At 38.5% G+C, this 26,421-nt stretch overlaps 1 protein-coding gene across 1 annotated transcript in view; it reads right to left on the bottom strand.

Moving 5' to 3' along the window:
- LOC149266304 (lipid-binding serum glycoprotein family protein) overlaps window positions 1-26,421 on the bottom strand; it is a 209,913-nt gene that overhangs the window by 22,361 nt on the left and 161,131 nt on the right. The window contains exon 5 of the mRNA XM_089430226.1: window positions 17,334-17,459. Within this exon, the coding sequence (XP_089286352.1) occupies window positions 17,334-17,459 (126 nt within the window). The remainder of the gene's footprint in view (window positions 1-17,333; window positions 17,460-26,421) is intronic.

The raw sequence follows: 26,421 nt of genomic DNA, 5'->3' as shown, positions 1-26,421 counted from the left end.
AGGGCTTCGTAGGCTTGCGTCTAGGGCATCATAGGCCTACGTCTAGGGCATCATAGGCCTGCGTCTAGGGCATCATAGCCCAGCGTATATCTCGTTGAGGTTTCCTCCATAGCTGCGTTAGAGGTAAGAGCTCCTCTAGGTTAGCGTATCTACCATAGTTGTGATTTGACTTCCATTAGGGCAGCGTAGAGGTCCCTTCCATGGTTGTGATCTAATCTCCATTAGGGCAGTGTAGAGCCTTTTCCTTTTGACTGCTACTAGGGCTTCATCCTCCTAGATTTCTCTTCCACTAAAACCCAAAACAAGTGGAGAGAAATCAAGAGTGAAGTGTGTGTAAAATGACTCTCAAGTCATCTCCTTTTATACTAAAACGTTGAGCACATGTGTGGGTTATTTGGTTGTTAGCCGACCTTGACGAATTGTCTTATAACACAAATAAATTCATAACTTCATGAATACTTATCGGAATCGGATGATCTTTAGATCAATGCTACACCTCTCAATGAGAGGGATCTAAGAAAATATCAGCTGCCATAAATAAGATGACCCACATGGAGTTTGGCCCTAGTTACCAATTTTAACACTTTGTGGTCCCATATTTCCATCATTCCTTATCTCACAAGGCCATTAAGAAACCTTGTTTCTAAAGGAGTCTTAGGTCTAGGACTTCTTCATTAAGGAATACCTCTAATCCCTAGGTCTAAGTCTCCCTTGAGCCTTTCTTAGAGAGCCCCTTACCTTTCCCCTAAAGCAAGCAAGCCTATTATTTGAGTCTCTCTTATGAAATGGCTTTAGGAATCACTATATATCCCATCATTGACTTATTCCTCCTTGTGATTTCCTTTATACCAGGACCCTTGTCATTGGTGAAAGTCTATAAAGAGCAGGGGATATTGACTGAGATGACAATGGGTCCTTGTCCCATTGTTGTCATTTAGTCTAGTAGTTGCCCCTTTGGAACCTCTGCTAGGATCCCTGCTAGAATGAGCAATAACATTTTTGGCATCGTTTCCGGGGACCGAGAAGTGTGTTGTTCCCTTATGACATTATCAACATATCATTCTTGGTTCATCGAACTTCAAGGTTAATGCTTGTAGTGTGAAGCAAGCATCTATCAAGGCTTTTAAATTCACCCTAGCGACTCCATTTTGATCTCATATGCAAAATCGTGAAAAATGGTTTATTGTTAAAGAGAGATTGTCCTTGGTTTTCCTTGCAATAAACTTGATAATGAAGACTTCCAAAAATTGCAAGAAAGTGTGGATTTGTTTGCTGAGTATTATGAGTATTATAAGTATTTATGTAGGGAGAGAAAAGAGCTCTACCTAGTACAATGTGTTTATGAGAAAGATCATGACCGTCTCTTTGAGTTTGCTCACCATGCTTGTGCTTTCAATATCCAGATTAACTAGTCAACTAAAGATATTACAATTCGCGACAAAGTCATCCCATAGAAGTCAATAAATGGGATGATTGAAATGATTCTGAGGAAAATCATGATGACCAAGCAAATGAAGAACCCATGGAGGATCTTCAGGCTGCAAATTTGGGAATCAGAAATGAGCGTGGTATTGATGGAAGCCCCATTCATGCCCACAAGGACGAACATCATGAAATGGGGTTTCTCATTCATGAAAGGGGGTTAGAGAATATGGCTATTATGGATTCTTGTGAGGTTAACATTATTGATTTCTTCTACATATATAAGGGAAAGTGAGATATTAACCATCATTTAAACAATGACCTTATTAATGATACCGACAAGGATTAGTGGAGGGATTCGGCAGAAAGAATGGGCTTGGTCTGTACTCTTGTCCCCTTGCCCAACTTGGTGGTTAACCTTGTATCTTAGTCCCGTGGGATCTCCTCTAATGGCCACTAGCTTTAGGAGTGGCACTACATGGGAAACCCCGATTTTCGTTGCGTGGTTCTGCTTGCCGACACAACATACATCCTTTTCCTCCCCTCATTATAACTCCTTTTCACATATTTCCCACTCGGGCCCACATTTGTCCATTAGGTCCACAAGGAGTTAGCCTCCCCTCCCCTTGTCCACATTTTGGGTCTAACCTGGAAAAATGCCCCGAAGGTTGATACAACTAAAAATAAAGTTAAAAGCATAATTTGGCCACTTACAACAGGAAATGTACCATAAAATGCAAAAGATGGTTGGAACATAAAAATTTAGTACGTGGGCAAAATCTAAACATGATTTCTACCCCTTATCATGGCCATCACCCTGGTTCCTAGGGACCCTATATGAGCCCCCCTTGCATCATTAAAGAACCCATGATTGTCCCAACCCTTGGTGGGCGATGAACTTCCCAACCTTAAGGGGGTATTCACTGCTATATCCTTCACATCATGCTCTCATTCCCTAGAGTCCTAAGCAGTTATAAAAAGAAAAAACAATAAAAGGCGAAAGACATATGAAGAAGGTTGGAAAAACAAAGGTCGGGGTAACTCATGTACCACGATTGCTCCCTCCTACATCTATACACCAAAGTGTGGGCTTCCTTCATTATAGGTACCCTTGTACCACGACATGTGGCTTGGAGCCTTCCCTTGTTACACCACTATGTTCCATCAGTATTTCACATGGCACCTGCCATCTTGTTGAGAAATGTAATTAGTTATGCCCTTCATAATTGTTGTACTCATTTCAATATGTATCCTATGTAATAAACAATAAAAAGAAAAGAAAAATTATTATTATCAAAGCATGGGTTTCATGCTCATTATTGATGGTCTTTTAGGTAAAAGTATGTTCTTCGTGCTTCTAGGGTTTGTTAGTGTTAAGATTTATTGTCATGAGTCAAAGGATTCAACATCATGTTTATTAGACCCTTTCGGGCTTTGTAATTGTAAAAAGGATTATTTTCGAGTCTAGAAAGTCTTGGAATCTCTAAGAGTACAAGTCGGCCCTGGAATCCTCAAGTCAACCTCAAGGAGGGAATTCAATGCCTTGAAAAGGCTATAAAAGGAAGCAATTCGACTTCATTTGGATATACTCACTCACAAGCTGGGAAGCTAGGAAAAGGACAATGAAGTTCTAGAAGAATTTGGGACGCTGAAATATCTTGTCTTGGGATCTATCTCTCTCACATGTGCAAAGAAGCTAGGGTTTCTGCCAGTGTTGTGCAAATCGCGATTTTTATCGCGATTTTTATACGAATTTATCGCCGGTAATTTTTTTTGCATGATTTTTATGAAATTATCGCGACAATTTGAAATTATCGCGATAAATTCGAATTTATCGCGATAACAATCAAAATTATCGTGGGGGTCTCTGGCAGTGATGTTTTATAATGTTTTTTTTGGTTTTTTAAGGGATGCTAAATGTTTGAAATGCAAATTTTTTGAAAGAAACAAATCATTTTTTGAGTGGGGCAGTTTAATGATCAAGTCTAGGCCCTAGTATTGATATGCTATTCATGGTAATGTTAAATTCTTAAAGTAAAAGTGACATTCTCCTTAATATTCATTTTCATCCTTTTACTTAAATTTTTAACATTACCATGAACTGACTCAAGATGTTTGAGAGTGGTTCCAGCCTCATTGGATTTCATATGGAGAAAGTAGAATTTTAGATTTCATTCAAAATCCAGCAGACTAATAAGTTTTTCAAGATTTCAGGATTGGGAGATTGTAATGTTTCCAGGTGACACCACCTGTCCGGGCTACCCCTGCCACCAGTAGAGGACGTGGTCTACCTCCTATAGCTCCTACTTCTAGTTCTTCAACTTCTAGAGCATAGCAGACTCCACTGCCAACCCCACCAGCACCAGCATCTACATCTAGAGGGAAAGGAAAAGCTGTGGCATTTTCTCGCAAGAGGGGCAGAGGAAATCAATAGGATTAGACTTTAGTTATTTTCTTCATTTTATTGTATATGACATTATGACATGATGAGATACATTATTATATTTTTTGTTGATATTTTGAGGCTGAGTTGGGACTCAGGAGTCAAGACTTACTATTCAGGACATGATTCAATGTTATGTGTGATTTTAGCACTAAAAATGATCTTAAAAATCTTATATATTAGTTTTTTTATCATATTTATGTGTCAATGTATTTATTTTATGTTGTAGATGGTTTAGACATTAAAAAATTTGAAAAAAAAAATGAATATTTTTGTACCAAACGATTTTTTCCCGATTATTTCCCGATAATTACGATTTCTTTTATTTTTTCCTCGTGCCGATATTATCCCAATAACGGTTAATGCAACAATGGTTTCTGCAAACAAAAAAAGAACGAAATTGTAGGTCTGAATTGCTGGGGAGTGAAGTTATTCTTGGGGGGGTTGAATTACAGGAACAAGTTGCTAGATAGAGTGAAATCCCTGTCTTGACCTTGTTAACCTTGGGGAGAACTATTTTGCTCCAAGAAGGTCTCAAAAGGAAAATGACCAAAAAATTCGTGGGTAATGAAGAATTCATTTTTTGGAGATTCCCCACCAAGGCAAAAATGGATTTTTTAAGAAAAATAAAGTCCTTGGACCTTGGTGTTTAAGTCAAAGTCAATTTTTTGAGGAAATTAATACAAAATAATTGTTTTTGGATTAATAAAAATTGGTTTTAATGAGAATTTTCAATGGTAGAGATTAAAAGTTGATGAAGTATTATCGACAGTTGAGATTAATGTTGCATGAAGTGGGGACGAAACGGATATGTTTTTTGGAAGCGAGGACACGGAAGCGTCATTTTCCAAAAATCTAGGAAGCGAAACGTCTCGGAAGCATCTATATATATATATATATATATATATATATAGATATATGGTGTATTTTTTTTGCATTTATATTAAAACTAAGTTGCAGGAAACGTGGCCCTAGGGGTCGTTTCCCCAGGGGAAACGAAATGAAACGCGTTTCCCCGTACCGTACGGCCTGGAAACGCGTTTCCGGCCGTACGGCCACGTTTCCCGAAACGGAAACGTGGCCGTACGGCCGGAAACGCGTTTCCAGGCCGTACGGGCCACGTTTCCCCAAAAAAACAGTTGTTTTTTAATTTGTTTTTAAATTTTTTTAGGGTTTCCAGGATGTTCTAGAATTTAGGGATATGCAATTCATGGTAATGTTAAATTCTTAAAGTAAAAGTGATATTCTCCTTTATTTTTCATTTTCATCCTTTTACTTAAATTTTTAACATTACCATGAAATGACTCAGGATGTTTGAGAGTGGTTTCGCCCTCATTGGATTTCATATGGAGAAAGTAGAATTTTAGATCTCACTCAAAATCCAGCAGACTTGTTTGTTTTTCAGGATTTCAGGATTGGAGGGATTGCAATGTTTCCATTGGATTTTATCATGTACTAGGGTATGGAACTTGTATTTAATCAAGAGAACCAAGCCCTCTATGCAGGGGAAACTCCCAATAATCAAGATCATGTAGGGTACTAGGGTATGAAACGTGTATTTAATCAAGTCAGCACTAAGGTCGTTCGACTATGTAGGAGGAGACTCCCAATACAATAGTGGTCCTTCTAAAGAATGGGATGTGGATGCAGAAAATCTTGATTTGGATCTCTCTCTTGCAGCCTTATAGTCTTTATTGTACTTGCAACCTCATATATTAATATAAATAAAGGCTGATTTTGAGATTTGGATATATAATAAAGGTTGCTTTTGGATATTCCGATATTTTTATTTTCATTATGTGATCATTCATGAGTAAATGTGATGTAAATTAAATCGTAATGTTTAAGTGTAATAAATTATAATGTATCATTTATGCTTTATGATTGCACACACACACATATATATATATATATATATATATAAATATTTTCAATATATATATATATATATATATATATATATATATATTCGCGTTTCCCCGTTTCCAAAATTTGGGGAGGTCGCGTTTCGTATCGCTTCCCGTTTCGGAAACTCGTACCCGTTTCCCCGTTTCGTGCAACTTAGCATTAAAAAAACATCCAAAATACCAAATTAGTTGTAGAAGACATGAAAACATGCATATTTTTACATAAATCAAGATCGATATGCCATCCATTGTACATCAATGATTAATTATTCCAGCATCCACCATCTCCAATCTAGATTCCTCTTCTCTTGTCTAGCCCTTGCCTCTACTTCACTTCTATAGGGATTTTAGTCAACATTGCCTAATTTTGATCAAACAGCTTAATCCAAGCCTTATAATATGGTAGAGAAAGCTTAACATGTTTGATCAATGATTTTGACTTGAGTGAAGGGTACATAATTGCTAAGGTTGTGACAAAGGAGTTCAACAATCAATAACACCAACACTAGGGTACATATAGGGCTTGTTCCTCTTGATTAAATGCCAATCACGTGCCCTCATACATGATATAATCCAATGAAACGCCACAATCCCATTGATCCCGAAAACTGTTAAGTTTGCTGAATTTTGAATGGGATATGAAATTCTATTTTCTCCATATGAAGTCTAATGAGGTTGGAATCACTCTCAAACATCCTGAGTCATTTCATGGTAATGTTAAAAATTTAAGTAAAAGGATGGAAATGAAAGATAAAGGATAATGTCACTTTTACTTTAAGAATTTAACATTACCATTAGGAAGCATCTAGGGAGCATCAAGGGACACCTTAGGAGTATTCAGAAAGTGTAGTTCCTCACATAACAATTCGTAATTTCCAAAAACAAAAAAAAAACCTCATGGAACTATCCACCTCTGCTCATGATCCGCAGTTGATACATGCCCGAACCTCCACAGATCCGCACCCGATCCTTTCCGAATCTGCGGATCGGGCAGTAGAAGCCGCAAATCGGGCCCCCACGAATCCAATTTTGCAAGAACCGCCTAAAAAAGGAGGAACCGCAGATCCGATTTTCCGATCCGCAATGCCCCCGAAGGATCGGTGGCGGATCCGTACATGACACGGATATGCCTTTGGATCCTTGGGGGGGGGGGACGGTTCCTGCAACACTAGTTGAGATTATTTTGACACAGATCAAGCTAACTAGCCGTTATTTTCCACTTAGAGGATTTATCTATAAATTATAAGCCATTTTACTTCTCAAGATCACAACAATGATAGCGACTCTAGTCTAAATGTAATTTTGTAACACTAGTGTGAAGCCACTGTTTTGCTGGGAACATTTGAAATTCATAATAAAAGACTTTGGGGTTCAGTTCATGTTGTCTTTGTCTCATTGATCTGTGGTACGTGTTGGGTATGTGCTCTCCTATATCGTGCTTCAATATTTTCTGAATTGTTATCTCATCTGTAGATGATAAGAACATTTTGTTGGTAAGTTTTGGGCTTATCTTATGAGATCTGATTCATTGTATGATCTAACAATCTTCTCTTAAGAAATATATAGAGTTTGTAGGTTCCCTGGCCCTTGGCTTCCAAGTTCACAGACTGTGGGCACAAGCTGACCTTGTTTGGGCTTCAAGAAATTTATGTGATTTTCTTACTTCGCTAAGGTTGTGGTTAACATCTATCTTTCAAAATACATCAAACTATTGTCATTATCATAAAAATTATTCTTTCAAAATATCTTTCAAGCATTGTATATTTGTATATTTTGTATGTTGTTTTTATAAAATAAGTTTTTGTAAATATTTTTTCTAACCCTTGTTTTGCAGCTAATTGGGGTTTGGGAATTTATTTTGAATTTTTGTATATATTGGGGTTTTGGGCACTTGTATTTTTATTTGTGCAGGTGATATTCAAGATTTGTTGGATTGGAGATAGATCTAGGCCCTTATGTGTAAGATCTAGTCTCTAAAAATTTTGCAGGGCCAAGCATCAAGGAATTTTGCAGTTATTTGGGCAAATACTGAAGATCTAAAGAAAAATCACATTTTGGCGAGGGTTTCGAATTTTTTTGGGGCCTCCAAACCCAGCGTCCTCCTCAAGCCCTAGTTTCTACCCTTTTCTTCCTTCATCCCTTGGTCGTAGGCCTGATTTGGCCTCCTAATGTTGGTCCTAACCCTCTCTCCCTCTGTGGTGGGCATTTTTGGGCCCTGTGGACCTGGCCGCAAGCCTAAAGGCCTCAACCTCTACCCTCTTTCTTCTCAGCCAGCCCTCCAAAGCCTAGCCGCAAGCTCCTAAGCCTCTCGGCCTGCCTTCGTCCAACCCTCCTTGCCCTCCGCTAGCTCCTTCCTTTCCTCAGCCCTCCTTCTCCCCCTCTGTCGTGACCTCTAGGCCTCCCCATCTCCTCCCTTTGCCTTCCCAAGCTCTGTGTCGCAAGCCCATTAGGGCCTCCCTCTCCTAGACGGCCTCTTAGGCCTGTTTGCCCTATTTGTGGGCCAATCTTGGCCTTGCTGCCTTAGCGCAAGCCTATCTAGGCATTTTCCCCTTGCCTTTTGCCCACTTCCTTGCCTCATTTCCCCTCTGTCATCTCTGTGGGTTATCATTCGTTTTCTGAAGCTAATATTGGTGTATTTTGCAGAGGTTTGGAGTTGAAGTTGCTAGTGAACTTCAAGGCCTAGGGCCTACTGGTTTGCCATTTCTAACCCTACTGCCTCACTGTTTATTTACAGCAAGATAAATCTACAAAACAGTGATAAATTAAGTCCCCTAAAATTTATTCATGAATTGTTCCACACGTTAAGGAATTAATTGCACGATTTGGGCATCTATCATTTAGCTTACTTTGTGATTTATTGATGACTGTCACACTACATACTAATGTCTGAAATACATCAGTGGCATAAACAAGTTTTCACAGTTTTCTTTCTATCTCAAGTATTCTAGTCTAACTCAAAAGGAAGTAAGGATGTTAGGACTGTCTGGTATTTTTAACATTGAATATCTCACTGTTGTCATTAACATAAAGTGCTTTCACTTGTTTATGCTCCATTGATAATAATTGCTCATAATTGAAGACATTGTTTACATTAAGTTGCTAAAGGATTTGACAATTGATAAAGTATCTTGTTATTAAGAAGACGCTAACACTTTGATTGTCTCTTGTAAGTTGTATAAATTTCAAGTTTGCACTTACAAGATCACACTTTAAAGCACCTAAATCTCATAATCCAATTGAATGGTTGCCTAAGTAAGTAAATCTAAGAGTCTATTGGATATTGGTATCTCTTACATATTGATCTAAGCATAATTGTCATTGGCATCTCTTGTTAGCAATAAGGAATCTAATCACAATATTGGCATCATCTTCTAAAAGGCATTGTCTCTTTCTTGAAGTAATTGTCATTGGATCCTCATTTTGAATAACATATTGGATAAGTGCTCTATTTCTCGTTTACTTGTCATCATTGTTGTGGATGATAATTTTATCTTGAGCATATTGGTGATTTATATTGTATCGTGGATATCTATCGTATCTTGTTGGCACTTGTTAAATTGGCACATTCTCTTGTGGTTAAAGATTGTCTCTTAATTTCCATTGATAAGTACTTATTGTCATAATTTAAGATCAATCATAACTAAAGTACTCAACATTAACAATCTTGCCTTAAGTAACACCCATAACCTTGCTTCTCATTCTAGAACTAGTCTTGCATTTAATAACTTACCTCCAAGCATAAGGTTGGTTGACAAAGATAACAGGACCACCTTTCTCATCTAGCTTGAGGAGCCTAGCACCTATTTAGTGGTTAACATGGTGACCTTGCAGTCGTCAGAGCCATAGTTTCTGCACCGCCGAAGGCACTGGGTGGTTAGTACCTGAGGGGAGGTATCGTTAATCAAGCGTTTGCTTACTTCACCTTTGCCTCTTTCTCACAAACTACTCTAGAGACTAGCTTCAAAATAGTTAAGAGGAAGGATACACCTAGAATAGGCATCTAATTAAAAGCAACCAAGATTCTTGCATCACACCTAAGTCTTAGGATTTGCATATCATATAGGATAGTTAAGCATTCAAGCAATGGTTGTTCATCCAGTTACTTGGTCTTTAATCGATATAAAGCAAGAAATTGACTCCATAAGGCACTGGTCTCACATCTATATCGAATCTAATCTATAAATCTTGCTAAATCAACCAAGTCGCTAGGCCATTCAATTGTGTCTCTTGGATTCGTTGGTTGCCAACAAGTCTCACATTTCTATATTCCATAGGGACTACCCCCTATAGTCTGTTGTTGAGAGACAGCTAGAACGGAGAGGTCCGGGATCAGAGCGACAACCCTTGACTGAGTCATTGTCGCACAATGCCTGTACAATTTGAGCTATAACACACTCTATCTAGCAACTTGTTCCTACAATTTAGCTCCCCAACAATAACTTCGCTCCCCAGCAATTCAGACCTGCAATTTCATCCTCTTTCTAGCTGTAAAAACCCTAACTTATTTGCACATATGAGAGAGAGCCCAAAGACAAGATATTTTAGCCTCACAGCTTCTTCTAGAACTTTGCTCTCCTTTTCTTAGCTTCCCAGCTACAGATCGAACTCGCTCCTTGATAGATCAAACTTGTGAGTATGTCCAAATCAATTTGAATTGCTTCATTTTATAGCCTTTTCAAGGGGTTGAATTCCCTCCTTTATGTCGACTTGAGGATCTCAGAGCCGAATTGTACTCTTGGAGATTCCAAGACATTCTAGACTCGAAAATAATTCTTTTTATAATCACAAATTGCCCAGAAGGGTCTAATAAACATGATGTTGACTCCTTTGACTCATGACAATAAATCCTAAAACAGAACAAACCCTAGAAGCACAAAGAACATGCTTTTACCTAAAGACCAACAATAATGAGCATGAAACCCATGCTTTGATAATAATAATTTTTATTTTCTTTTTCTTGATTGTTACATAGGATACATATTGAAATGAGTACAATAATTATGAAGACCAAAACTAGTTACATTTCTCAACACTCCCTCTTAACTAGGGAGGTATTTATAATTGTACAACAAGCACAACATCATATCTCAAACTCAAAAATTCTCAAGAAGAGTCAGATTGATAAGCCATACTGTAAGCATCATCATCATGACCAACACTATCCCTGAGGCCTAACTGGACAAGCTCTTCTTTAATTCAAGAGCATTATGCTAGGAGGCTTTATGTGTGATACCGCACTACCTCTCTAAGGTACATACCCCATCTGAATGTCCACAAGGTATGTCCTTTTAGGACTATTCTTATCTTGGATCTCCATACCTAAGTCCTCAAAGAATATCGGTCCTCTTCGACCACTCTTCTCTTGGATTCTGTCCCATCCTCAAAGAGTGTCGGTCCCCAGGACTACTACCTCTCTTGGATTCAAATCCTCAAGGAGTATCGGTCCCCTTTCCTTTCTTGGATGGTTTATCCTCAAGGAAACCACAAATGCTTATCCAATCCTTCGTCATTCTCTCTTCATCACCTGAAGAGAAGAATGCACATGTGATATCAAATATCACTCCCTCTCAAACCGAGAGGACATCCCTATTCTCCCTTAATCTTGAGAATAGATCCTTGCTCCTTATTCAAGGAGACTACTTTTGCTCCCTCTCAAAACCAAAGGAGATTTCAGACTTCCTTCCAATAATGCAAGCCAACACACAAGCCTTATATCTTGTCTTCATCAGAGTATCATTTACCAATTTTCCATAGCTACATGGCTCCCTTTTTCCTTCTGCTTCTTTCTGAGATATCGTGGAACCATCTCTACTCTTCGTTCTTCTCACAAGATGCAGGTCATCTTTCTTGCTCATCACTTTCCATTTTTTACATGAAGGCATTGTATTGAGCCTTCCCAAACTTCTATCTGATCACGACTTCCTCTTGAAAGTGAATGTTGTCACTCACTGCTTTATAAAGTTATCAGTTGCCCAGAGTGCAGAAAATAAGTGAAGTTTGAAGCCATCTCCCAAGCCACTGAAGCTCTCAAAGACGAATCAGTCCCACTCCATTGCATAGTGCCTGGAAACAAGCTTTCCCAAGGTATATAAAAGTCCCAAAATGGACTTCTGGATCAAAAGATATGGCCTGTTGAAGACCAGGAGTTTTGTTGCCCTGAAATGAAGGAAAAGAGCTTATCAGAGGACCCCGAGCATAGCAAGTCAAGCATATTGGGCACCTTGCAATCCCGCATCCTGCATCATTGCAATCCCGCACAACGGCTTATCGGACATATCGGCGGGCCACGAGAGTTCATAGGCTTATCGGCGATCAGCGACGAGCAAATCCCACATCCAGCAGTACCGAGGCCCCCGCAATACCAACAGGCCATTCTTAAGGAATTGTGGGTTCTTAAGGAATTGTGGGGGAAATCGCCGATAGTGTTAATAGCGGGGGAGGGTCCGATTTCATTTCACAAACAAAATGCATGCAAAGACAAGGACGGGTGGGCCCTTTCTCTCTCCTCCACGTGGCAGTACGGTTTATCGGAGGTCGGGGCCCCAGGCACAGTGAATCCCGCATATCGGCCTTCTCAAAGTCCCGCACCCCGCATCCCGCATATCGGCGACCCTGCAATCTTGCAGTCCTGCATCCCACATATTGCCGACCATGCAATCTTGCAGTCCCGCATCCCACATGTCATCCACCCTGCAGTCCTGCAATCTCGTGATGCGCCATCCTTAAGAAATTGCGGGGGAAAATCATCGATGTAGTGTTAAATTGCCGGGGAGGGCCGATTTCATTTAACAAAGGAATTCAAAGAAAAACCAAGGCAGGTGGCCCCCTTTCTCTCTCCTCCAAGGGGCCACGTGGCACAATCCCATTGGCCCATATGTATGACCTGGCAGCTGATGTCATCAATGATGTGGAAGTACGAGTGAAACGTGGCACTCAAATTCAACATTTTTAGGGGTCCTATGGGGAATTTCAAGGTGACACGAGGCAGTGATGATGTCACCCCCCGCAGATCAGCGGTCGCACAGGTTAAAGCACTCCTCCACCTCAGTCTCCCCGGCTTGCGATTGCAATATGCAAGGGTTTTCCTCCCAGACGCGATATATTATGAGGTCGACCTATAAGGCTCCCGCACCTGGACAATCGGCCAAGCACTAAGAAATAAGGTAACAGATCCTCCTCCTCCAGGGTTGCGATTGCGATATCTTTGGTGGGCCCGATCCCATTGATCAGCGATCGAAAGTTAGAAAGGGAGACGCCAAGTGGTAAAGCGTATCAAGCACCGGGATACAGTATTCTGTGTAACAAAGGAAAAAGGCCCCCTAGACAAGAGCATGAAGGCCTTAGCGCCTAAGGACTAAGCCCCTAGTTATAGCCCCTGGTCATGTGAAGGAAATAGCGGAAAGGGGCTAAAAGCAAAGGGTGGGCTAAGGTGCATCTACGCTCGTCGTTCCGTAATGTTTTTAAAAAGAAAAGGACCGCTACTGTAAAGCCTCAGAGCATGACACAAAGCCTTAAGGCAGGTGGGTCGGCAGTTGAAGCAGTAAATGAAGTATGGCGTGGCAGTAGATCAGTATGGAGGGGCCTCAGGGAGACTTAATGGCACGGCATGGTGCTCCACTCCATCACACAGCAAAGGGACACCTACTCCTTCCTCTTTCCATTTTCTTTCTCTGTTCATTAATTTCTGTTTATTTCCAAGAAGGGATCGAATCCCAATTTTAATCGTTTTGGGCAATAGCGCCTTACATGGGCCGAGACAGCTAGTCTAGCAGACCGTTGGAGCTCTGGCTCAGATATTTTGGAAACTGTAATTCCAGCTTCCCCTCTTCTTATAAAAAGGGGGAAGCAACACTTTAACAAGGGTTGGCTGATTCCGGAATTTCTCACCCGCGGGGTCTAAATTTTGTGATGCCATTTGGTTCTAATTTGTTTATTCATGGGGGCTTCACTGATATCATGTTGAATGTATGGACTGGTTATTGGACCCTCTAAGTATTAATGGAACTTCCCTGTTGATTCCAAGCATGATTAATGTGCAGCATGTTCCTCTCGTTAATCTCATTTCATTTGTGTTTTTCCTCATTTGAAATAGTATAATGAATGCAATTGGTTCCTCTCTAATCTATGGATTTATCTTAGCTGCTCAATAGAAGACAGTACATGTGCCTATCACAAACCTACATGTGTTATTCACTAGCATTGCAGTACCTATAAAATTACAGATTTACTTGTGTATTTGATTAACCTGTAGGACCTGTGTTAAGCCTAGATCTACGTTAGCTTTTGGTAGAGAATGATACCCATGTCATGTTTGGTCTGAAACCTTCTTTTGCACTTCTCTATTTCTATCATTCCACCAGAAAGCATTGTTTAGGATTCTGTGTTGTTTACAACCCTATCCATCGAATTCCATATTTCTGTTGGAACATTGCTGCTTAGGATTATGTTTGTTATAGCCCTATGCATCTTTTTCCCTCCTTCCTTTTCTCCTCTCCATCATTACTACAATTTCAGTTTTAAGCTGCCTCATTTTCGTGTGTCAGCCACCAGAGGAAGAAGCCATTTCTCTTTGAGATTGCCCCAATATACTCCCATCATTTGGATCCATGTGCTGGCTTGAAACTACCTCAATGAAGGCCTATTGAACCAAGCCAATCCTATTACCTTTTTACGTGACAATTGGAGTGTTGAAAACCCCTCACAGATTATCTCTTAAGTACTCCTCTCTTTAAGATGTCCTAGGCACTGGTCTACAATCAACCCAGAGGCTGTCTCTAGGAGGCTTTCTATCTCCCTTGCAGCACTTGTGCTGCTGGTGCGATTTCAAGCGACAACAGTGACCTTCCTTGACCTTCAGGCTATCTTCTCGCATTGTTACCTTCCAAGATGAACACATCTTATCTTCAAAGTTGCCAAGTGCCAGATATTGAGCTTCTCTAAATCCTTTCCATCCATATAGTTGACTTTGCCTCAACTATCATCATGTATTCCTAAACCATTCTACCAGGTAGCAAAATAATATGTTAACCAGATAACCAAACCAAAAATGAAATAGACTTACCATACCATGGTGACCTTCTCGTATCATCAACATCTTCATTGATCATCTCCACTTGAGCTTTCATTCTTGCATCAGAGTGCCCAAGGATCGAACTTGATTACCAAGTTACAACTTTTATTCTTCCGGAGATCATCCTAGATGTTAATCAATATCAAATACATATTCTAGAGAAAGTTCTAATCTTTCATACATTCTTTAGTAAGACAAATTCTATTATTTTCCAGCATCATAAATACTTGAGCATATCCAACTTTATTTCACAAGATTCTCATACACATGAATCTTATCCAAAGTTTACATTATTCATTCCTATGCTTTTATCCAATCATCTAGCTATTGCTATATTTTCCATAAAGTTTGTATCCTAACCCATTGCAAACCTTCATCCTTCTTTACCAGCATGTTTCCACATTACATACAATACATACTATTTTTGTCATGATGCCTTTCCCAAGGACTTTCTAAGATGAAGGTTCTTCTTGAATGACAACCTCTAACATAATGTTAGATAATATCTGGATGAATCATTATGCAAAATGGTCCAACATTCTATCCTAGATGATCTCTACTAAGCAACATAATCATATAAATTCAAAACATGCTACTATTATATGCTTCTATCCTATGATGTTTATGCAAAACATATCATCTAAAACAAAACATTCATAAAGAACCTAGAAGATAGTGAACCTCCTTAATAGTAAAGATCCTTCACTTCTTCCTTCTTTGCCTTCTTCTCAGATTCTCCCACTGCTTCGGCTACACGAGCTTCACTCCTATCCTTTCTCTTATTGTTCTATTGATTCGGACAGTCCCTTTTGTAATGTCCAAACTCTTGACACTTGAAGCATTGCACTTTGGACATATCTTTCTTCTTGGACTTGCCAAACTTTCTCCTCTTCATCTTCTTGACTCGGGCTAGAAAGGCTTGAGTTTGCTCATCAGATCCAATGTCATTTTTCACCTTGATCCTTGATTCTTCTAGTATGCATTGTGCCCACAACTCATCAAAGGGAGTTGAATCCTTCTTGGAGTAGATACTTGTTGCAAAGTTGCTCCATTCTGGTGGCAATGCATTTAGAACACATATAGTTACCTCTGAATCAGTGATCGGTTCCCCGAGTCCTTGTAAATGGTCTCTTAATTGAGAGACTCTCATTAGGAAGGATGCCATACCTTCACCCTTTGATTTCTTCATTCTATATAGCTTGTTCCACAAAGACATCTTTTGACCTGTTGTACTTATAGAGTACAAATTCAATAGCTTGTCGTACATGGACTTGGAAGCCTCTAGGTTTGCCACAAATGGAACAAAAGAATCCTTGATCGATTCTACTATGATCCTTTGAGCTCTTACTTCCCCTTTCTTGTACCTTGCTAGTTCTTGTGTCTTGTCTTGTATGTAGATGAGAAAACTTTGTATACTTTGCCTCTAATGGTTTGGAATCATGGGTTGAAATCTTAAAAACAAAATTTTTCATTAACAATTTAATTATTATATGTATTTTTTCAATTCCATTTCATTGAATCCGGTTCAATCTGGTTTGATCCGGTTCTAGTTTGAACCCCAGTTTGATAGGTGGCCCGGTTCAAAACCCAGTTCTGGTTTTTAAAACTACGATTTGATCAAACAAAGATACATATTTGACAAAACCCGATATGGCCAGATACAGAAGTATAGATCTCACAAATACGAAAACACATGCGAATATTTCAATATTTTGAAAATTTAAACCAATAGAGACAAAACTTAAAGATCTATTTCGAGCTGTTAAAGACAAGGGTTTTATAATATGAAGTTACAAATACAGAAATCTCAATTTTCAGAGGCCTTTTCGCAATGATAAATTTAGGGATTTTTTCCAAATTTGTTGGTATGGTGTATATATGGCCATACCATTCAATACAGATACAGATAATAAGTTCAATGACATAAACCATATTGCACCCATATAGTATGGAAAATACATCTTATCCATACAATATGGACAAATACATACCACAAACCCACATATGATCATATCTGGTAACTATGAATGGTAGTAGAAGCATAAAATACTGGTACTTTAAAATGGGAAAGCTGTCATAAAAGCCACAAACAGAAAAGCTATTTTCCGATGTCTAAATTTTCATCAAATGCAAGGAAACTCACTCTTTGTAAGCTGATATAGAAAAAATAAATGTTCAAAACGTTATAATTGCAGATATTTGGTCCCATTGTTCACATGGACTCATGTACATTAAGAAAGTTCATGGATTGGTTCAGATGTAAAGATTTTTAACTTCTCAACTTGACAAAAAATATACCTACACTATTCAAGAAAGACTGAAAAGCAATTTGGAAAAAAAGATATTTTCTCTAATTAATTAATATAGGATCAAACAATTTTCTATATGTGGATAATATTTGCACGGGTAAACAAGCACAAATGACCATTTGTGAATATATAATGGTAACCTCATCAGTTCAAGGTAGGAATTAGCGAGGTGGGAAAAATACCTGAATAAAACGCATATGGAAATTGCCTATATTACTCCATTTAAGCTTAAGAGTAAGGTCACTTAAATCTGCTACACCAGTAATATTGTTCCCAGAAACTCCCATAGATCCACTAGCAGAAATCACCTATGTCAACAAAAACAGACAACATGTTTAAACTTTATATTATTAAGAATCATAGATTTCCCACTGCAAACCCTGCAAAGAAGTCAAACATCTACCAACAAAAAGCATCAAAGCCATGACACAAAGTAATAACATGCAATCTTCGATGCAGAGACTTCATATCAGTTACTTAGTCAAGATTCTCTGGATTGGTTAAGGGAAAAAGCTAGCTGCAGATAAGCAAAAGTCAGGTCTTGACTCTTCTGTTAGTAATTGTACAGGACACATTTGTTTAAAAACGCCAATTCACAATCAAATTCAGATATTGCTATTATGATCCTATTCAATTGTTGTAAAGACTAGCACAAGATGGCTAATTGAAGGGAGCAAAAGGAAAGGTGTGTGGATACGGTTAGCATTTGTAACAGGAAGATTCCAAGGTAACTCAAAACAGTACATCGTCACCACATTCTATTTCTGTGCATTTAAGGTTAGTGTTTTGCTAACAACAGAGGGGAATCCCTAGGTGTCTTTAGGAGTCAACTAAAAATTAAAAAGTGATTATTAACACTCAAACAGAAATAAAATCGTGCTGTCCTGGATAATTTTGCTAATAATAATGAAAAAACAGCAAGCAGAAAATGACCTAATAACTTTTTCAAATGCACGGAAAACAATGCACAATTTTATCTAAATGTTTCACATCCAAGCCACTGAAATTCTAGACTAACAAATGCTGAAATTTCTCTCAATTATTCTGCTAAAAAACAAAATTACAGCAAACTAATCTTGCTGTAATCTAACAAAAAAACTGAATTAAAATGATCTTAAATGCCTACTTATATCTCTAAAATGCCTAGGATGCACAATTTTCAATGTAAATTTGATAGATTGTTTTCATACGAAGAATCAAGTATTATTAATCAATGAACTAGTGCCTTTAATGGAGTCAAAACAGATAGAAGAAGAAAGCAGAAAAAGCAGAACAATCAGAATCCTACTAAAGTTCTATTGAAGCCAACATTGAAATCATGTCAAAGTCTAAGGAATATAGAAGTCTTACACATAAAACACATGTAATAGTCACCAAAAAATGCTAAATTTCTTAATTACCAAGGGTTGTAGGGCGGACAAAGCCTTGACAAGTCCGAATACAAGGAATTCAAGATACAAGACAACTCTGCTAAATGGGACAAGTACAATCATGATTCAACAAAGAAAACTCCACTGTCACAAAAACTCTATGCTAGCTCTCAACCTCACTTTCTTCAAAAAGAATAAGCAATGGAGAAAAGAAAAAGAAAAAGGTCACAAGCTCTAGCGCTCAACAACTCAAAAAATAACTAGCTAGTTTCCTTCTCCATGCTCGTATAGAAGAAGTAAGACTAGGTAAAATAGAGAATAGAAAGAAAGTAAGAACAGTAGTCTCCAAATATAGAGATCCTTTTTAGAGTGAAAATAGAATATGCATGGAGAAATTTCTCCAAATGTTCAACCTTCTTCCACTTAACCACATATTAAAAAAATACGCTTGTATATAGTTAATTTCTTCATTAAATGCACTTTTTCCATACCTAAAATAAACCCTACGAATTTCCTACGAAGAAAATCCCCTAAATGATATCCATGAACATGTACTAGAAATCAACACTCAGATTTGTAAGGGTAATTGTGGATTAAATATTGGTTCTGCTACCTCTTCAACTCACATGTAAGTCGAAAAAGTCCCAATCCACAAATGCAACCTTGAGGTAAGCCTAAGAGAAGTGCCACTGTCACCTTAGCACAAATCTTCTCACTTTTGGCCAGTTCTTAAGGCCAAGTGGGGTATCCCTAGATATTGAATGATAAAAGCAAACTATGTCTTGAAAAATATATCAAAATGAGATCCCTAGACTTAAGAGCAAATCAGATCTATGATTAAAGGAGATGTAATATTCAGATTTATACTTAACAATATGAACATGTGAACCAAATCCAAGTAAAGATAAGACTTGTGAAGTAAGAGAATTTAGTAAATGATATGATAATGTGATGCTACAGACAAGTGAATTCCAGCAACAAATGAATATAAACATAAACCAATTAGATCCAATGAAAGATAGACATTCATATGCAAATTGAAACTATGAATCAAATCTAGTTTTTATGGTGTACTTGAAGATAATTTTTAGATTTGAACAGGTGGTTAAAACTATTTTTCTCTAGGTATATAGCATTTAAAATAGCACAACTTTACAAAGAGATAAAGTGAAAAAAATTCGGGAACTCTAGGATACGTGTCCCGATAGATTCATCCCAAGATCTCATGCACCCACCTCAACCAAAAAATTGGCATAATGCGATGGTTAGAACATGCCATAAGGGTAGGAGAAGCCTTGAAATGGAACCAAGAAGGACAAGCCATGACCAACCACAAGAGTCCAATGAACCACTTAGTAAGAAAAAGAAAGAAAAATTACACATTTTGTAGTCCTAGAAGCATGGTCTAGTCAAAAAAATGATATAGCTAATCTATATATACATCATCACAACATCGGTTCATCTTGTCACACTGATAACTCTCTGAACTCATGCAAGCAAAACTAATCATGGGTCATCAAGCTCTAACATCTGTCCAAAAAAGGACATGCAAATAGATCAACTCTAATGTTCGGACAACTATGCAACTGGATTACCCTCGTGCAATTTGAAGGGTAACAACTAGCTCGAACTCAAGAATATATACTCTATGTTAGAATTCATGACAAGTACTTGCATACCTAATAAGATGCAAACATCTCACAAAATATAGGTCAAATCCTAGAGAGGAGTGAAGACACTAGTATTTCATCCCAACCCATATAATATAAAATCATAGAAGGAAAGTGCATGGATACCAATCACATCAAAATATGACATGAACAAAGGAAAATTAATGACAATGAATACATAACTAAAATGATGAAAAGCAATCCTACTACTCATAATAGAGAGCTTGTTCACCCTATTCTAATTTAACCAAATGCTCCATGGCATCAAATGTTATCATGGAAGAACAACTCTAATATTTTCCCGTTCACAAGCAACTGCAGCTTCTCTCCATCGAAGTGATTGAGGTACAAAGAACTAGTACTTAAAACACCTTCAATTTTGTAAGGACATGTTACTGCAAAATCAAGCACCGCATTGCAAAGCCTCACTAAGCAATTTAGATTGACAGCAACAATGAGAGAATTACCAGTCACCTCAGCAACTACTCCCCTGCTTTCTGTAGTTGGATACAATTCCCACGAGGGAGGTTTCCCCAATAGATCTTAGGGATTAAGTAACCTAAATGGTGTAAGAAAACCACTCAGAAAGTTCACTATAATTCAAATTTCACTTGTAGAACTTTCGTCAAACACTTTGTCAACACTCAGGTTGCAATTCCAATAAAAAATATACTCAGAAAATTGCATTCACTCAGCAAATTGAATTCTGATTTTTATGAACAGCAACATAGATGAAAAATCTGAACTTTTAAATCAGCAAATAACTCAGCAAACATAAAATTTGTACTCATAATTTTCTGGACAATAGTCCCTGGAAAAGCCCCCGGAGGGAAAACTAGTTTGGGAGAGGGAAGATTTTATTATTATGCTTCAGCAATCAGAATTTACACAGCAGAATTAACCTGGCAATAAAATTACAGACTTATCTCAATTTTTGAGCCACAAAACAACCCCTAAATCCACTGTATGGCCTGCCTCAAATTGTGTGCCCACGGTTGTCCAAATTGTACAGCCTGTGCAAATAGTACAGACAAAATCAGCACCAAATTTGTCTTGGAAAGAGTGCAAACAACTATTGTATGGTACAACACTCACTCAGAAATTCGTGCCCCTTCTCAGCCTCAATTTTCGTGCCTCTAGACTATTGTATGGACTGCCTTTTCTCTGTTATACGGTCCACAATTAATTCTCACACTGCCTTGGGATTCATGCCAGCACTCTTGTCTTGAAATTCATGCCACTTGACTGCTATACTCAGCAACTCATCCTCCTTCCTTCAGCTCGACCTTCTCCCTTCACATGAGTCTCTCACTCAACAAATAGAATGGAGCTTCTCCTTGGGATTTGTGCCACTATAAAGACAAAAGAGGGTGTCCTTTGACCTTCCACCTAGCCTCCAAGATCAAGGGCTAAGATTTAATCTTAGGCCCTCTTGATCCAATGGTTGTGTTTTAATCTCTCATTGACATTAATAAAGTGCACTTTTTCTCATTAACTTTATATCTCATAAAGTTAAATTAAATCCCAAGTCACTTTAGGAAAATTTCCCACATGCTAGCTCCAAGCCTATGTGGAAAACACTTTTCCTAGCTAATTTCTAACACTCCCTCTTAGATAGGAAAGTGTTCTTCACCACTCCCATTTTGTCCCTGAAAAATATAAATTTTCCCTTCATAAGGGACTTCATGAGAATGTCTACAACTTGCTCATCAATGGAAATGTATCCCAGTATCATAGTCTCTAGACATGATCTCGGGTGAAATGGTATCTGATGTCAATACGTTTGGACCATTTATGAAATACTAGATTATCCGAGAGTTTGATGCAACTCTGATTATCACATTATATCATAGTGGGCTCCAATTGTTGTCCAAACAAACTCACCAACAACTTGCGAAGCCATATGGCCTCACAACTCGCCTGACTAGCTGCCATGTATTCTACCTCTGTAGAACTCAGTGCCACTGACTACTGTTTCTGGTTGAACCATGACACAACTGTCGAGCACAAACTAAGGCAAAATTCGGAAGTGCTCTGTCGGTCCACTACACTGCCTGCCCAATCTAAATCCATGTAGCCAATCAGGTGCACTCCATCTCTTCGCAAATAATCCAGCACATAATCCATTGTCCCCTATGTTAGTTTTTGGTAGCAGCGGACAGGTGTTCTAGTCTCTATGGTGTCTATGAGGCTAAGGAACAAATTTTCTCCAATGAAGAATTTCATCCCCCACTCCGGTTATCAGTTTTCCTTATCACTCCATGCATTTAGTTTTAAATCTAAGCATGATAAAAATTCTAAAATCTGGAAATGACAGTATTTTCTAAAAACACAAATTTAGAGATTTCACAACTGCTGAAATTGCAGAAATAAAACACAACAAAATTATGACAACAACACACAAAAAATAACACAGTGATTTTGGTCAATGTGACCCTGGAAAACCCCCCTACAACTCTTGGGGAAAACCAGTTTGAGAGCTCTTCTTTATTTCTAAAAAATGCTTTTACAGAGAAACTGAAATACATAGTAAAAATTCCAACAACCACAATTTACAACTTATCTCGATTTCTATACTTGAACTCTGCCTCGAAAATCGTGCCAATCAGCGAACTTCCAAAACAGAAATTTTTCCAGCAATAAAACAGCATTAAATGTTGTACGACCTGCCTTAAAATTGTGCCCAGAACCTACGATATGGATTGTACGGACCGTATGGATTTCAGCAATACAAATGCTTCGAAAATCATGCCCAAAACCCACCTCGAAATTTGTGCCCTTGATGTTGTCCCTCTTCCTCGATTTCTGTGCCTTTCTCCTATTGTACAATTTTTCCTTGGGAAGTGTGCCAATAAATGTTGCTGCCCATATTTGCTGAAATGTCTTCTTGCTGCTCTCCTTCACTTCCTCACTGCTCAAAAATTTTCTCCTTGCTTTTTCTTCTCTTTCTCTCAAAATGCTCATGAAAAAATGAATTGATATTTTTTCCTTCTCTTCTCTTTTTACTCTCTAAATGACCTTTTGGGTTACCCTAAGATCTAGTGGCTGAGATTAATTTAGATCTAGGGATGAGAATAAATGTGCATTTAATTCTCACTTTCTATTTTTTAACTCACCCACTTAAATAAAAACCCACTTAGCCTTTTATTTCCATAGTCACTTTTTCACTTTCTAATTCTTCATTGACTGTAATAAAGTCTCCTTTAAATTAGAATGTAACTTTACCACTTATAAAGTCACTTTTAAATTAAATTGACTTTACCACTTATAAAGTCACTTTAAGAGAAAAGTACAAATAAATTTGGACACTTTTCCCTAGGCCAAAGATCAAAGCCTTGGGGAACCACTTGTCCTCTGGTACCCAAATTTTAACATCTAATACCCAGAAACGGTTTCGTCCGAAAACACCTCAATTATATTAATTAGCCAATTATTAATTATTTCCCTAAGTTTAACTTAGGAAAACTGGTTAATTAAATTAGATTAATTGAGGAAAATCAATTTTGTTCTAGAGACTTCTGGAAAAGTCACTTGATGGCATCAAGATGATCTTAGCAATCGATTGTGATTTGATCATGGTCATTGGTTATTCAACAAGATATTATAAAAGCAAGTCGATGGGGCTTGGAGAAGACACATGAGTAGTTCGACTTACCCAATTGTAGTGATTAGCAAGGGCATTGTTAAAGCAGAGGGAGACACCAGCAGCAAGGTTTTAATAGAGAATTTGGGAGAAGAATTTCAAAGAAGATTTCCACGGTGATTTCTAGTTTCAAGAGGCAGAAAGGATTTCGATTTTATCTGCAGAAAGGGAGGTTGAATCAATGGTATGAGTTAGCCAATTACCCAGTGCAAGTTGCAGACAAGAGCCCGTTTCAATGTGTCAGATCTATTGCCCGAAGGCAGAGCGAGAAGGTCAAGAAAAGTGCTAGAGGCAGTTTCATTTGTAGGAAGTTATTTCCATACGCTGAGTGAATTCCCGAGAGAATACAATGCACATTTCTAGTCAGCAGTGCAAATTGCTAGGAGTGCACATATGCTGGGAAGAGGCCGAGTTATTTTTGCAAAGGAAACTTGTGTTTCCAGAATATTTTTCTAGTGGATAAAATTGCATGTCTGAGCTTTGCCAGTATCAAGCAAGCAGTTGTATTTCTCAAATTGCTGAAGAATAATAATAAAACCCTCATCTACTGAATTGGTTTTCCCCACATTAGGGATTTTCTAAGGACTATTGTCCAAAAATCTTGGTTTCCATAATTTTGTGTGTGCATTATTTTCTCAGTTCCTGAATTTTTATTTGTGAAGATTGCAATAGTGAATTAATCATTATTCGTCGTGTTAATTTCTGAAGACAAATAAAATGCATAAGTTAGAAGATTAATTTATGGTTGTTGCAATTAAGGAAATTTCACACCCTGCAAGTATCTGAGCACATGTTTTGCTGCAATCCAATGCACTCTCCTTGGCTCCACCTGATACTGACTAAGAGTGTTAACAACAAAACACAAGTTTGGCCTACTGTTGACTAGATACAGCAAGGAACCAATGAGTTGACAATACAAAGTAGGATCCACCAACTCTCCCTCACAAGTGCTCAGCTTCTAGAAGATGGTCATCATCAGTGTAGCCATAGGCTTGAAACCCTCCATCTTGAATCTCCTCAAAATATTAATTGTATACTTGCCCTGTCCCAGAAAGATATGCCCATCCCCTCATTGATTCCTCTCCCTCATGGTCGAGCCGCAGATAGAGGAACACCATTGTAGCCAACAGTCAACACAACTACCAACCAATCGAGACAATGAGGGTCAACACCAAGAGCAATGAGTTACAATAGCGGCTAAAAACAGAATGTTGAAGAAAGGTTTTGAAGAGAGATAAGGCTAACAACCAACCTGTGACAAGAGGTTGTTGTTCGCAAGGATCATCGAAGCAACCAATGGACATGATCAAGGTTGCCCAAAGGCTCTCTAAGGGGGTCAAGGCCAATCATTATGAGTCACCAGCATAGCAGGCACGAAGGTGGGCAAAAGGCGGATTCAATGACACGAGACAGCAGTCGGGCAAGGCGTCAGCCAAAGATGCAGGTGCAAGTGCGTGAGGCCACAGATCAGTTGCGGGTGATGTAGAGAAAGGTCGAGGCAAGGAGAGCCACTAGGGATAGCAACGAGCTCGAAATGGCTTGGCAAGGTAGAGTCACGAGCCCACAGAGGAGTTGTTAGTGCATACGTGACACCAGCGATCCCACAGGGAAGTTTGCAATAGGCCAGGTAACAACCTCGTGTTGGGTGCAAGAAGTCACTCGGCAGGGGATCTTCTAACAAGACTACCAGTAACCAAAGGTCAAACCTCAAAGGGAGAGAGAGAACCATACCAATAAAGGGTATGGTAGTAGATTTAGTGGATGTCTCAAAGGACCAAGATAGATCCATGAGAAAATATCTTTGTAGATCTATAAACTAGCAAAGGTTCTTATGGGTGCTAGAAGTACTTAACATAGATGCTACAAGTAGAAGCAGAGTATTGATAAAGGATAATGACCAAGAAGATCTGAAGGTTGAGTAGCTCAGAGGGAATCATCCTTCAAGTTCAGGTGGGGAGAAGTAGTCCAAAGATTCCTCCAAGATTATCAAAAAGGGCTCTTGGTATGAGATGACCTTACAGGATGTTTAGGACCAAGAAGCTTCTAGGAACTAGGCCAAGACAAGAAGGACTTCAAGGATGTTTCTAAACTAGGTGGTAGGAAAGGCTTCCAGTTCAAATGAAGCAGCAATGGTAGCAGATGCGGTTCTAAGATCAAAGTCAATGCCAGGTGCCAGAAATACCTCCCTCACTAAGAGGGAGTGCTGATGTTTGGAGCTCAGGCAAGTACTTCCATACAAGCCTAAATGTCTAGGTGTGCTGAATTTGCCCAAGATCTCCTTAGACACTTGCTCAACTGTGAGCATGTTGCGATTGTAACTTAGCCTAAGTTCAACTCAGGAAAAGCACATAATTGTCATGCTTGCTTATTGAGCTGAAGTAAACTTAGGAAAACTAAATTAATTACTTTAGTGATTATGTTGTAATCTCAACACTTGATCTCAAGTGATGCTAGATTTATTCTCAACCATCAATCAATTTCGAGATAAGGGTTAGGGATTTAGCTCAAACAAAAGTTATAAAAAAAAGGCCAAGGACAGGGAGAAGACACACAATACAATGGCACAAGATTTAGAACTACATTTAAC

This window comes from Pinus tabuliformis, chromosome 6 (genome assembly GCF_031772625.1).
Source record: "Pinus tabuliformis cultivar Carrire ecotype Pingquan chromosome 6, CPIR1, whole genome shotgun sequence".
Classification (NCBI taxonomy): domain Eukaryota; kingdom Viridiplantae; phylum Streptophyta; class Pinopsida; order Pinales; family Pinaceae; genus Pinus; species Pinus tabuliformis.
The sequence above is the reverse complement of the archived record's forward strand: the minus strand, read 5'-3'. Positions and strand labels throughout refer to the sequence as shown.